General features: G+C 41.6%; 1 protein-coding gene across 1 annotated transcript in view; it reads right to left on the reverse strand.

The window, feature by feature from the left end:
- Nucleotides 1-15,722, reverse strand: part of LOC126251317 (esterase FE4-like) — a 149,928-nt gene that overhangs the window by 20,946 nt on the left and 113,260 nt on the right. The window contains exons 8-9 of the mRNA XM_049951646.1: nucleotides 11,119-11,257; nucleotides 3,290-3,425 (exon numbers count right to left, since the gene is read on the reverse strand). Of these exons, the coding sequence (XP_049807603.1) occupies nucleotides 3,290-3,425; nucleotides 11,119-11,257 (275 nt within the window). The remainder of the gene's footprint in view (nucleotides 1-3,289; nucleotides 3,426-11,118; nucleotides 11,258-15,722) is intronic.

Raw genomic sequence — 15,722 nt, forward strand, 5'->3', positions numbered from 1 at the left:
ACTACTAAGGAGGAGGTCGTTATCAGGAGAAAGAAAACTGGCGTTCTACGGATCGGAGCGTGGAATGTCAGATCCCTTAATCGGGCAGGTAGGTTAGAAAATTTAAAAAGGGAAGTGGATAGGTTAAAGTTAGATATAGTGGGAATTAGTGAAGTTCGGTGGCAGGAGGAACAAGACCTTTGGTAAGGTGAATACAGGTTCATAAATACAAAATCAAATAGGGGTAATGCAAGAGTAGGTTTAATAATGAATAAAAAATAGGAGTGCGGGTTAGCTACTACAAACAGCATAGTGAACGCATTATTGTGGCCAAGATAGACAGGAAGCCCGCACCTACTACAGTTGTACAAGTTTATATGCCAACTAGCTCTGCAGATGATGAAGAAATTGATGAAATATATGATGAGACAAAAGAAATTGTTCACGTAGTGAAGGGAGACGAAAATTTAATAGTCATGAGTGACTGGAATTCGAGAGTAGGAAAAGGGAGAGAAGTAAACGTAGTAGGTGAATATGGATTGGGGGTAAGAAATGAAACCGTCAGGTAGAATTTTGCACAGAGCATCACTTAATCATAGCTAACACTTGGTTGAAGAATCATAAAAGGAGGTTGTATACCTGGAAGAATCCTGGAGATACTAAAAGGTATCAGATAGATTATATAATGGTAAGACAGAGATTTAGGAACCAGGTTTTAAATTGTAAGACATTTCCAGGGGCAGATGTGCATTCTGACCACAATCTATTGGTTATGAACTGCAGATTGAAACTGAAGAAACTGCAAAAAGGTGGGAATTTAAGGAGATGGGACCAGGATAAACTGAAAGAACCAGAGGTTGTAGAGAGTTTCAGGGAGAGCATAAGGGAACAATTGACAGGAATGGGGGAAAGAAATACAGTAGAAGACGAATGGGTAGCTCTGAGGGATGAAATAGTGAAGGCAGCAGAGGATCAAGTAGGAAAAAAGACGAGGGCTAGTAGAAATCCTTGGGTAACAGAAGAAATATTGAATTTAATTGATGAAAGGAGAAAATATAAGAATGCAGTAAATGAAGCAGGCAAAAAGGAATACAAACGTCTCAAAAATGAGATCGAAACGAAGTGCAAAATGGCTAAGCAGGCGTGGCTAGAGGACAAATGTAAGGATGTGGAGGCTTATCTCACTAAGGGTAAGATAGATACAGCCTACAGGAAAATTAAAGAGACCTTTGGAGAGAAGAGAACCACTTGTATGAATATCAAGAGCTCAGATGGAAACCCAGTTCTAAGGAAAGAGGGGAAAACACAAAGTTGGAAGGAGTATATAGAGGGTCTATACAAGGGCGATGTACTTGAGGACAATATTATGGAAATGGAAGAGGATGTAGATGAAGATGAAATGGGAGATACGATACTGCGTGAAGAGTCCGACAGAGCACTGAAAGATCTGAATCGAAACATGGCCCCGGGAGTAGACAACAATCCATTAGAACTACTGATGGCCTTGGGAGAGCCAGTCATGACAAAACTCTACCATCTAGTGAGCAAGATGTATGAGACAGGCGAAATACCCTCAGACTTCAAGAAGAATATAATAATTCCAATCCCAAAGAAAGTAGGTGTTGACAGATGTGAAAGTTACCGAACTATCAGTTTAATAGGTCACAGCTGCAAAATACTAACGCGAATTCTTTACAGACTAATGGAAAAACTGGTAGAAGCCGACCTCGGGGAAGATCAGTTTGGATTCCGTAGAAATATTAGAACACGTGAGGCAATACTGACCTTACGACTTATCTTAGAAGAAAAATTAAGGAAAGGCAAACCTACGTTTCTAGCATTTGCAGACTTAGAGAAAGCTTTTGACAATGTTGACTGGAATACTCTCCTTCAAACTCTAAAGGTGGCAGGGGTAAAAGATGGGGAGCGAAAGGTTATTTATGGTTGGGAAGGGAGTGAGACAGGGTTGTAGCCTGTCCCCGATGTTATTCAACCTGTATATTGAGCAAGCAGTAAAGGAAACAAAAGAAAAGTTCGGAGTAGGTATTAAAATCTACGGAGAGGAATCAAAAACTTTGAGGTTCGCCGATGACATTGTAATTCTGTCAGAGACAGTAAAGGACTTGGAAGAGCAGTTGAACGGAATGGACTGTGTCTTGAAAGGAGGATATAAGATGAACATCAACAGAAGCAATACGACGATAATGGAATGTAGTCGAATTACGTCGGGTGATGCTGAGGGAATTAGATCAGGAAATGAGACAATTAAAGCAGTGAAGGAGTTTCGCTATTTGGAGAGAAAAATAACTGATGATGGTCGAAGTAGTGAAGATATAAAATGTAGACTGGCAATGGCAAGGAAAGCGTTCCTGAAGAAGAGAAATTTGTTAACATCGAGTATAGATTTAAGTGTCAGGAACTCGTTTGTGAAAGTATTTGTATGGAGTGTAGACATGTATGGAAGTGAAACATGGACGTTAATAGTTTGGACAAGAAGAGAATAGAAGCTTTCGAAATGTGGTGCTACAGAAGAAGCTGAAGATTAGATGGGTAGATCACATAACTAATGAGGAGGTATTAAATAGAATTGGGGAGAAGAGAAGTTTGTGGCACAACTTGAAGAAACTACCGGTTGGTAGGACATGTTCTGAGGCATCAAGGGATCACAAATTTAGCATTGGAGGGCAGCGTGGAGGGTAAAAATCGTAGAGGGAGACCAAGAGATGAATACACTAAGCAGATTCAGAAGGATGTAGGTTGCAGTAATTGGTTCAAATGGCTCTGAGAACTATGGGACTTAATATCTGAGGTCATCAGTCCCCTACAACTTAGAACTACTTAAACCTAACTAATCTAAGGACATCACACACATCCCTGCCCTAGGCAGGATTCGAATCTGCGACCGTAGCAGTCGCCCGGTTCCGGACTGAAGCGCCTAGAACCGCTCGGCCATCACGGCCAGCGGTTGCAGTAATTACTGGGAAATGATGAAGCTTGCACAGGATAGAGTAGCATAGAGAGCTGCATCAAACCAGTCTCAGGACTGAAGACCACAACAACAACAACATTAACTTCGAATTGCTACTAATACGGTCGATATATGGCAAACTGTAACTTGACATTTGATGTGATCAGTTATCACAGCTACTGTAGAATGGTGTTCACTACGCTTGATTGACAAAAGTGTTATCAAAATATCCAGTACAGACAAGAGACGAGTGAACTTTCAAAAACAGTGGGAAAATGTGGAAGATGGAGCGAAACTGTGAGGAAAGCATGGGTTTCTTGAAAAGGACCTGTGTGTACTTACCCAATTCTTGCGAAGTCCGTCCACAGTTTAGTCATGATTTTAACCATCTGAATGTCGTTCTCGGGCCTCTCGCCAATTATTGGAAGGTATGTGTTGTTTGAAAGTAAGTATAACAAGTCTTCTCCATGACAAATACCTGTAACATAATGTAAAATTCCATGGTAAAAAAAAATAAGAAGAAACAGAAAGTACTAGTATTCAGTTAGGCACCAGTTTTCTTATTACGTTGTATTCTTCAATACAAGGACAACAGATAACCTCGAACAGCAGGCCCGTGATATACGGGGTGATCAAACAGTCAGTATAAATTTGAAAACTTATTAAACCACGGAATAATGTAGATAGAGAGGTAAAAATTGATACACATGCTTGGAATGACGTGTGGTTTTATTAGAAGGGAAAAAAAGTTCACAAAATGTCCGACAAATGGCGCTGGACAGCAAAACGTCAGTGACTGCGCATGACAATCGTGTATAAAAGGAGCTGTAATGAGAGAGAGAATCAGATGCGCCAGCGGGTCGGAGCATGTTGACGTTACCTGAAAAGGCGCTTTTAGTGAAGCTGTACTATCAGAACGGGGAATGTGCTAGTTCAGCGTTACGATCGTATCGCCATAGGAAGGGATTCTAACGGGTTAAAGTCCGTTGACAAATGCAGCCGTGGCGAGAATGATTTCGAAGTTCGAAACCACGGGTTGTTTAGACGATAGGCCCCTTTAGTGGCCGACCGAGCACAAGGCGTAATGCTGCTGAGACAGTTCAGGAAGAGATGGAGACTGTAGCGGGTTCGTCTATGCACTGGGAAGTCAGCGCTCGAACAGTCGCACGTCACACCGGCATTCCGTACACTACTGTTTGGTTGGCACTGAGGCGTACCCTCCGATAGTATACGTACAAAATCCATCGGCATCATGAACTGTTACATGGAGATTTAGTAAAGCAAAGGGCATTTGCGGTGTGGGCGTTTCAAAGATGGCGGAAGATGTCGATTGATTGAGTAACGTGTTGTGGACCGACGAAGCTCATTTCACGCTCCGAGGGTCTGTCAACGCCCACAACTGCAGAATTTGGGCTACCGAAAATCCTATAACTGTCGTGGAAACTCCATTGAACGACGAGAAAGTCACGGTATGGGTTGGATTTACCACATCTGCAGTTATCGGGCCTTTTTTCTTCGAGGAAATGCGTGATTCTGGTTTTGTAACTGCTACCGTGACGGGTGAGAGGTACGCCGATATGTTACAGAATCGCATCATCCCCAGCCTGGCTGATAAACACCTGCTGGAACGTACGATGTTAATGCAGGATGGCGCTCCACCCCATATTGCTAAACGCGTGGAAGATCTCTTGGACGCGTCGTTTGGTAATGATCGTGTGCTCAGCCGCCACTTTCGTCATGCTTGGCCTCCCAGGTCCCCAGACCTCAGTCCGTGCGATTATTGGCTTTGGGGTTACCTGAAGTCGCAAGTGTATCGTGATCGACCGACATCTCTAGGGATGCTGAAAGTCAACATCCGACGCCAATGCCTCACCATAACTCCGGACATGCTTTACAGTGCTGTTCACAACATTATTCCTCGACTACAGCTATTGCTGAGAAATGATGGTGGACATATTGAGCATTTCCTGTAAAGAACATAATGTTTGCTTTGTCTTACTTTGTTATGCTAATTATTGCTATTCTGATCAGATGAAGCGCCATCTGTCGGACATTTTTTGAACTTTCGTATTTCTTCGGTTCTAATAAAACCCCATGTCATTCCAAGCATGTGTGTCAATTTGTACCTCTCTATCTACATTATTCCGTGATTTATTCAGTTTTCAAATTTATACTAAGTTTTTGATCACCCGGTATGTAATGAAAACTGCGGATAACGATCTCGATTCTTACACATCACGTTGCTTGTGGAAAGACATAGTTCTGATTTTAATCACTCTGGCTGTGGCACCGTACTAACTCATTTTCTTCATGTTTTATTTGTGATACAGTACACAGAAGTAGGCAGAACTGCTGTAACAGAGGCGTCTTCCAGTTATTTGACAATGCTAGCAAAAGTCGCAAGACATGTTTTGTAGTAAACCACTTGCTGCCCGTACATTTCCTACTGTCTTGTAGCCTCACTAGCCAGTATTTGTGCAAAAGTAATAACAAGTAGTGAGAAAGCTGCCGTGAAGAATTGTGTTAGCAGCCGCAGCCAGCAGCTGCAGTGTGGCGCCATGTGCGTCAGAATAAACATGTCTCTGTCACCACACCAGGACAAGCGTCGGGTGTTGGGTAACGTGACTAGGGGCCTGTTTTAGTGAAACAGATGCGCCCTGGAGCGATGTAAGTATCTCTGGATTTTGCGGCAGGAGCATTCACGTCGCTGGAGAACAGCAGCACCTCCACGACGTGACACGCCTGACAGTGAGACGACTGGGCATCGGCAGCAAAAGCCGTCGGTTCGAGACCGGGCTGCGACTGAGTTCCTGCAAGGACTTAGAAGGAAACATTCCCAAGTGTCAATAAGCGACCTTGATGAAACTTTGCGGGTGTGTTAAGGGAGCAAAATAGTGCACTACGCATTTATTTGTTTGGGCCCATTCTCACTTTTAAGGTGAAAAACCCACCCCGAAAGGTAATTTGGCATTTTGGTTTAGAGGGAATATTTTCGAGACGATGATACGTAAAAAAAGTTTATGATATGAAGGTCGATATGTAATTAACGTTTGGTATTAATTTCAAATTTTGCAAAATATCTCACAACCGTTAACTAATTTTGAAAAAAACTTTTTTTACTATATAAATTAAGAAAACCACTTACATCCCTGCGTATTAAAACTTTTTTCAGAAATACTATTTCTGAAAATCAGGCTGTACGGAATGTGGTGTCAGAGCATTTCCTACATAGCTAATTGAGTTTTCTAAACATTCATTACAGTTCTAATTATTTATTTTACATATAATTGTTTTACGCTTTAAATCGTTATTTTACGTTCTGAATTCATGAATTTCTTTTGTTTACCGTTTCACATACTTGTACTTTATTAATTGAAAATAATACGTAAGTCATTACTATGATAGAAAATACGTAGACTAATAATAATCTGAAAGGAAATGCTTAGAACATAACTTTTTTTTTATATTTAGCACACAAAATGAATGAAATTTCTTCACGTAATATACACGATGGAGAAGACGCTATAAAACGAAATTCAGTAGGATTTCAAATGGTCACGAGTGCACGAGTGATCCTCTAAATATCCTTACTTGTATTATCAGGAGTATTCCAGTACAATGGTGAGCCTTGACGAAGGAAACTGGTCATGTATTAATGATTACAGGCTGCTTATATTGTTTCTGAAGTGGAGATTGACATCATAGTCATTCAGCATAACACGATCCGAAAATCTTCTCATGAAGTTCCTCCAACATCGAAAGCTATATACATCCGCGGTTGTACCTGCGCCGTCGAGCAGCCACTCAGGGAGAGTAGTTCAGTAACTGAAGCACTGTTATAGTGTTATGGTTAAGTGTTCTCATGATTTGATTGTGTTCCGCGCAGAGCAAGGAATAGTGTTCAGTATTTAAGCACGTAAGATAGTCAGAAGTTAGGATAGTGGTATTTATGAGTGTGTAACTCATAAGAGATAATCATGTCGTGGTTAGACCAACAGGAGCACAATTCTCGATACAGCTAGCGGCTGCTACAGAGGAGGTATTGAGAATTTTATGAGGCGAAGTGGATAAGTTGTCAGCGAAGGTGGCAGAGCGTTCTATGAGATCTGAAGCACTTGATGCTGAAGTGAAGGAAATAGCTTAATACAAAACTCCCGAGTGTAGGGAGAAGATGCAGGACAGTACGAACAAAGAACAAACCTCGGGGTATGAGGAATGTGTTGACTATGGAGAGGATGAAAAGACGGAAAAGGAAGGGAGCAGAGAGGAGGAGAAAAAGGGAACCGAAAGGCAGAGGAACAAGCTTGTGGGTAGTTTGCCTGTTCCTTCAGAGAGATCCCCTGCCTTTAATGTATTCGAAATTTTCGGTCCTCGGAAAATTAAATTAGTTGTAGATGTTGACGAATTACACGTTCCTTAGGCTTTATGTAAGGTGCAGGATAATGTTGGTGTTAAGCTAGAATAAGTAATGTAGAAGTACTATCTCAGATATGCAGCGGAATTGTGGAGTCTGAGGTAGCAGAAATGAGTGTAGGCTATATCGAAGTGACTACATATGGGGATGCCAACACGAGTGATCGCTATCGCTGAAGAAGCAGTAGTTTGCCACTAAGACGTCACGACCGCGGCCTACAGAGGCCACTGAAACCCCCACGGATCTGCCAACAGCACTGCGGGCATCCTAGGCAGCATCCTCGCACCAGGAGGGAAGCCGCTGCCTGTACGTGACTGCTAGCCAAGGACAACAGAATGAGACGTGTTGTGCCTCACAGAGTCATGTCTAGGCATGTACCCTGATTGAATAAAAGCCTTCTTTATTGTCAGCTGTGCTTCCACTAGGCCCTGCGGTCTGCCACCAACACAGCTCATGCCTCCGAGTGCAACTGCGGTCTTGTCTGTTCCTGCAATGAGTGCCGTCTACTCAAAACCTGTTGTCACCAAAGAGGTTCTTACTGTCTGTGCATACGCTGCGTTTAACCAATTACAATGCAAAATGACTGGTTTCAATGGAGAATCCTCTTGCTATGAATGTTACTCATTTACGGTACCACTTTCATTCATATGTGTTTTACATAATCGATAACTACTTCACTGATACAAATGTACAGTATCAGATTTTCGTCTAGAGGGACAATATACTGAAGGCAGAGCAGACTGGGGAAATTTTAAATTGTATTTGTTTCTCGAGTAATAAAAAAGCAGTGGCTTCAGCGTTTATGACAACAACAGTATGTGCTTGGCGTCTTATTGTGTTTTGTCTGTAAAAAATATTTTAAGCTTTAAACGATAATTTTGTGATTGTAATCTCCTGTACTTAACATCCTATACTCCTATATCTTTATAAATACATACTCTGCACCAACACTGATACTATCTGAAGTCTTGACTAACATTCGTAAACAGTAATGTTCCACTTTTATGTAGGGCATACTGATTAAGAGGATAACTGGTCGAAAACACTTTAGGTATCCTATGCGTATAGAAATGATGCAGAAAACATTAGCTGTGTCTGCCCCACTATACCATAGGAGAACGTTGTATGTGTCCATGAAATTTGTTGTTTTTTACACTTCTGTACTGTGCATATAACAGCAGGTAATTAGTGATGACTGAATTTTAGGTTTGTATAAAAACATTCTAGTAGTTGGTCTACGGATGTTGTAACGTTAGAAAGTTTAAATTAACCAAAAGTGAAAAAGTCCAACAATCGATGTTACAACGAGTGGTCAGGGAACAATTTACAAACACCTAGTGTAAAGTGGCTGTTCTACATTTACATCTACATCTACATTTAAACTCCGCAAGCTACCCAACGGTGTGTGGCGGAGGGCACTTTACGTGCCACTGCCATTACCTCCCTTTCCTGTTCCAGTCGCGTACGGTTCGCAGGAAGAACGACTGCCAGAAAGCCTCCGTGCACGCTCGAATCTCTCTTATTTTACATTCGTGATCTCCTGGGGAGTTATAAATAGGGGGAAGTAATATATTCGACACCTCATCCAGAAACGCACCCTCTCGAAACCTGGACAGCAAACTACACCGCCATGCAGAGCGCCTCTCTTGCAGAGTCTGCCACTTGAGTTTGCTAAACATCTCCTTAACACTATCACGCTTACCAAATATCCCCGTGACGAAACGCGCCTCTGTTCTTTGGACCTTCTCTATCTCCTCTGTCAACCCGACCTGGTACGGATCTCACACTAATGAGCAATACTCAAGTATAGGTCGAACGAGTGTTTTCCAAGCCGTCTCCTTCGTTGATGGACTACATTTTCTAAGGACTCTCCCAGTGAATCTCAACCTGGCACCCGCCTTACCAACAATTAATTTTATATGATCATTCCATTTCAAATCGTTCCGTACGCATACTCCCAGATATTTTACAGAAGTAACTGCTACCAGTGTTTGTTCCGCTATCATATAATCACACAATAAAGGATCCTTCTTTCTATGTATTAGAAATACATTACATTTGTCTATGTTAAGGGTCCGTTTCCACTCCCTGCACCAAGTGCCTATCCACTGCAGATCTTCCTACATTTCGGTGTAATTTTCTAATGCTGCAACTTCTCTGTATACTACAGCATCATCCGCGAAAAGCCGCATGGAATTACCGACACTATCTACTAGGTCATTTGTATATATTGTGAAAAGCAATGGTCCCATAACACTCCCCTGTGGCACGCCAGAGGTTACTTTAACGTCTGTAGACGTCTCTCCATTGATAACAACATGCTGTGTTCTGTTTGCTGAAAACTCTTCAATCCAGCCACACAGCTTGTCTGATATTCCGTAGGCTCTTATTTTGTTTATCAGGCGACAGTGCGGAACTGTATCGAAGGCCATCCGGAAGTCAAGGAAAATGGCATCTACCTGGGAGCCTGTATCTAATATTTTTTTGGGCCTCATGAACAAATAAAGCGAACGATCGCTGTTTCCGGAATCCATGCTGATTCCTACAGAGTAGATTCTGGGTTTACAGAAATGACATGATACGCGAGCAAAAAACACGTTCTAAGATTCTACAACAGATCGATGTCAGAGATATAGGCCAATAGTTTTGCGCATCTGCTCGACGACCCTTCTTGAAAACTGGAATACCTGTTCTCTTTTCCAATCATTTGGAACCTTCCGTTCCTCTAGAGACTTGCAGTACTCGGCTTTTAGAAGCGGTGGGGGGGGGGGGGGGGGGCAAGTTCTTTCGCGTACTCTGTGTAGAATCGAATTGGTATCCCGTCAGGTCCAGTGGACTTTCCTCTGTTGAGTGATTCCAGTTGCTTTTCTATTCCTTGGACACTTATTTCGATGTCAGCCATTTTTTCGTTTGTGCGAGGATTTAGAGAAGGAACTGCAGTGCGGTCTTCCTCTGTGAAACAGCTTTGGTAAAAGGTGTTGAGTATTTCAGCATTACTCGTGTCACCCTCTGTTTCAATGCCATTATCATCCCAGAGTGTCTGGATATGCTGTTTCGATCCACTTAATGATTTAACGTAAGACCAGAACTTCCTAGGATATTTTGTCAAGTCGGTACATAGAATTTTACTTTCGAATTCACTTATCGCTTCACGCATAGCCCTCCTTACGCTAACTTTGACTGTTACGATATTTGAAGGCATAATTCTCCCAGACAACACTAATTCATCGACATATCTGTCAAAGGGAGGCGCAGCACTCAAGACAAACAAAATTCCGTCATCTATTTACACTGTGTTCCGAAGAAACGTCTTTTCTGTAGCGTGAAGTGTCTTAAGAAGCTACTTATTTGAAGTCGGATCTGAGCCTTTCTCATAAATTAATGTAACCCTAATTTTACTGTGCTGAATGATATTTTTTTTGCTGTGCATACTTCAAAACTTTTAGTGATAACATACATTATTGGGAAATAAGAAAAATGTCGGGGTACTCTTTCTGCCTGTTTGGTGCACGAATCCTGACACTTTGGAAAGCAACTAAAATTGTCATTTCCCTTGTAATGTGAATCTATACAGAAAAGAAATTGATTTCATTTTAAATTAAGTACATTTTATGTTAAATGCATTTTCAACATTAATTTACATTCTTCTAAACAAGTACCTTCACGATCATTAGTATAAAGAATAGATTAATTAAACATAAGACACATCATTTGTTATTTTTCTTCAACAGTTAAAGGTTCTGCTTTATCTTCTTACCTAAATCTTTTATTCCAAACACATGATGCATCCGCAGGTTCCCTTTATATGAAAATAAGTAATAATAGACCGGAGCTGTGTCTTTGTACTTCCTAATAGCTTCATCTGTGTTCCAGACAAAGAAGGCATCCGAAAATAACTGAAAAAGAAAACAATGAAAATTTTAGTGGCAGCAATCACTAAATATTTGAATAGCCTTCAAATTATGTCTTCTATTTATTTGTTACTTATTGTGTTATGAAATACCTCTGTTAACATGGAACGTATCACAGAATTCTCTTTGACATACCGTTGAGTGACATTACTTCCAATGAAAGGGAACGTAATGAAACATATTCAATGAAGATATTCAAGACATTACTAAGTCGATAGAAGAAAAATATGTGTAATCTACTACAAGCACTGCGCAATTCGCACTAAAATGCTATACAGCTTGTATTTTGCTCCCTTATGGCATCGTATTGCACGTCACAGCACTCTGTTATATAACTACACTGAAATACGTGTTGTCTTACTTGAAAATTCTACTTAGAATACTCGAACAATACACTTCATGTCCGATCAAATAATTAAAATTAAACAGACACAAGTCTCGTTACAGCTGGCTAAGCACAAGAGCATGCATCTGCATGTTTCTGTGCATTCTGGCAAGTGGCCGATTTTCTGGCATGTAATGAGACTGTCACTGAACAGAGCAGTTGCACCGTATTGATCATTGCTCAGTTAGGTGGTGCAGGGGGGGGGGGGGGGGCTTGTGATGTAATCTTCCGAGCAAACCTTACATACGTTCCCCAAGGGGTGACTCTGAAGATAGCACGGACAAATTTTGTCAGACAATGAAGCCAAAGTTTGCTTCATAACATTCTGGACATTAAGGAAGCGACTGGACAGTTCACAGTGGAGACAGGAAACTAATACATCAAGAAGTCCGAGATAGGTTCGAAATAAAACAGAAAACCCGTAATACGTGCATCCAAAGTCATATGCTCAGGTGAGTATGTTGATGATCTCCGCAAACTGGATTGTTATTGCAAAGTCACCTGAGAGAGATGCTTTATATTTGTGCATATCCAAATACATCAGTGGGTAACCGTAGTAATAATGACTTTGCGAACCAATTCCTGCCCTGATACAGCTAACAGGAGTGTAGCTGGGAACATGTACAGTATAAATACAGTGCCAGTATTACGATTTTCGGCTCTTTCGCATTACAGGAAGTCAATATTAATGATTATTAATGTTTAAAAAGCTATCATTGTCCTTCCTGGATTGAGTACCACTATGTTGGATTGAATGCGCAGTGTCCAGAGACGGAAAGTGCGTTATCGCCACGTGCAATGGCTAAACATGGCGGCACAGTCGTATTCCTGGTTTTGAGCACAATTACACGCACGTCCTGCTTTTGTATTATCAGCGGCTGCCTCAAGTCTGAGGCATTCCTGTTTCTTCTGCATTAACACAGTTCACTTAAGTAATTACTCAAAGACATCACCAATCGACAAAAACTTATCCTAATACACTTCGTTCATTGGAATCTTTGCTTCATGAAATCACTCCTACTTTTGTATCACGTACAAAATACACTGAAGTGACAAAAGTCATGGGATACCTCCTAATATCGTGTCGGACCTAATTTTGCACTGGGTAGTGCAGCAAATCGACGTGACACGCACTCAACAAGTCATTGGAAGTCCCCTGCAGAAATATTGCGTCATGCTGCCTCTAGAACCGTCCACGACTGCGAAAATGTTGGTGGTGCTGGATGTTGTGCACAAACTGAAACCTTGATTATGTCCCATGGATGTTCGATGGGATTCAAGTCTAATGATACGGGTGGTCAAATCATTCTTTCTACTTATTCAGAATGTTCTTCAAACCAATTGTATACAGTTGTGGCATGTTAACATGACATCCTTGTTGGGGAACGTGAAGTCCTTGAATGGCTGCAAATGGTCTCCATGTAGCTGATCATAACCATTTTCGGCCAATGATCCGTTCAGCTGGAACAGAGGACACAGTTCATTTCTTGTAAGCACAGCCCGCACCAGTGTAGAGCCACCACCCTTTTGCGTTGACAGACTGAGTCCATTCCTACGTGGGCTCTGCGCTACACTTGAACCCCACCATCAGGTCTTACCAACTCAAATCGGGGTTCACCTGACCAGGAAACCGTTTACCAGTAGTCTTGGGTCCAACTGATACGATCGTGAGTCCATGTGAGGCCCTGCAGACAATGTCGTGCTGTTAGCAAAGGCCTCGGTCGTCTGCTGTCATAGCCCACCGTTAACGCCAGATTTCGCCGTACTGTGCTTACGTATATATTCGTCTTACGTGCCACATTGATTTATGCTGTTACTTCGCCCAGTGTTGCTTGTCTGTTAGAACTGACAACTATAAGTGAACCCTACTACTCTCGGTTGTTTACTGACGGACGTTGGCTACGGCACTGTCTGTGGTGAGAGGCAACCCTTCTACGTAAACGATGTAAGTATATAGCATCGTAAGAGCGGAACTGTCAAACTACCCTCACACCGTAATTAAAGTTTTATTTTCAATATATTACGTCATTTACTATCTTATTGAAACAGTTAGAGCTATAAAAGGGTTCACTAACGATGTAATATTGATGTCACTTCAGTCTAGACGTACTTGACAATCTACATCTACATCTACGTGGTTACTCTGATACTCACAATACAGTGCATGACAGAGGGTTCAATGAACCACCATCAAGCTCTCTCTCAACCGTTCTGCACTCGAACGGCATGCGGGAAAAACGAGTGCTTAAATTATTCTCTGCGAGACCTGATTTCCCTTATTTTGTCGCGATGATCATTTCTCCCTATGTAGGTCGGTGCCAACAGAATGTTTTCTCAGTCGGAGGAGAAAACTGGTGATTTAAATTTCATGAGAGGATCCCGTCGGAACGAAAAACGCCTTTGTTTTAATGATTGCCACTCCAATTCACGTATCATGTCTGTGGCACTCTGCCCCCTATTTCGTGATAATGCAAAACGAGCTGCCCTTCTTTGTACTTTTTCGATGTCATCCGTCAGACCCAATTGATGCGGATCCCACACCGCACAGCAGTACTCCAGAATAGGGCTGACGAGCGTAGTGTAAGCAGTCTCTTGAGTAGACCTGTTGCACCTTCCAACTGTTCTGCCCACGAATCTCAGTCTTTGGTTTGCTCTACCCATAACATTATCTAAATGATCGTTCCAATTTAGGTTATTTGTAATTCTAACCCCTAAGTATTCGGTCGAATTTACACAGATATGTGTGACTCACCGCGTAATCGAAACTCAGCGGATTTCTTTTAGTATTCATGTGAATAACTTCACACTTTTCTTTATTCAGGGTCAACTGCCACTTTTTGCACCATACAGATATCTTATCTAAATAGTTTTGCAATTCGTTTTGGTCATCTGATGACTTTACAACACGGTAAATGACAGCTTCATCTGCAAACAATGTAAGACGGCTACTCAGATTTTCTCCTATGTCGTTAATATAGATCAGGAACAATAGAGGGCCTATAACTCTTCCTTGGGGAACGCCGGATATTACTTCTGTTTTTCTCGACGACTTTCCGTCTATTACTGCGAATTGTGACCTTTCTGACTGGAAATCACGAGTCCAGTTGCACAACCGAGGCAATATTCCATAGGGACGCAGTTTGGTTAGAAGACGCTTATCAGGAACGGTGTCGAAAGCCTTCTGGAAATCTAAAAATGAGAAATCAATTTGACACCCCCTGTCGATAGTGCTCATTACTTCGTGAGTATGGAGAGATAGTTGTGTTTCACAAGAACGATATTTTCTGAATCTGTGCTGACTATGTGTCAATAAATCGTTTTCTTCGAGGTAATTCATAATGTTCGGAAACAGTATATGTAACACAACACTAATGCAAATCGATGTTAGTGATATAGGTCTGTAATTCAGCGGATTACTCCTACTTCCCTTTTTGAGTATTGGTGTGACTTGAGCAGTTCTCCAGTCTTTAGGTACGGATCTTTGTGTGAGCGAGCGGTCGTATATAACTGCTGAATATGAAGCTATTGCATCTGCATACTCTGAAAGAAACTTGACTGGTATACAATCTGGACCGGACGCCTTGCCTTTGTAAAGTGATTTAAGCAGCTTTGCTACACCGAGGATGTCTACTTCTACGTTTCTCATCTTGGCAGTTGTTCTTGATTGGAATTCAGGAATATTTACTTCGTCTTCTTTGGTGAAGGAGTGTCGGAAAACCGTGTTTTATAACTCTGCTTTAGTGGCACTGTCATCAGTGACTTCACCGTTGTTATCGCGCAGTGAAGGTATTGATTGCGTCTTGCCACTGGTGTGCTTCGTGTATCTCCTTGGGTTTTCTGCCTGATTTCGAGACAGAATTTCATTGTGGAAATTATTAAAAGCATCTCGTATTGAAGTACGCTCTATTATTCGATTTTCTGCTAAGCTTTTTCCAATCTTGTGGATTTTACGTTCCTTTAAATTTGGCATGCTTTTTTCGTTGCCTCCGCAACAGCGATCTGACCCGTTTTATTTACCATGGGGGAGCAGTACCATGAAGTATTAATCTGTGTGGTATATATCTC

The sequence above is a fragment of the Schistocerca nitens genome, chromosome 4, assembly GCF_023898315.1.
Source record: "Schistocerca nitens isolate TAMUIC-IGC-003100 chromosome 4, iqSchNite1.1, whole genome shotgun sequence".
Lineage (NCBI taxonomy): Eukaryota > Metazoa > Arthropoda > Insecta > Orthoptera > Acrididae > Schistocerca > Schistocerca nitens.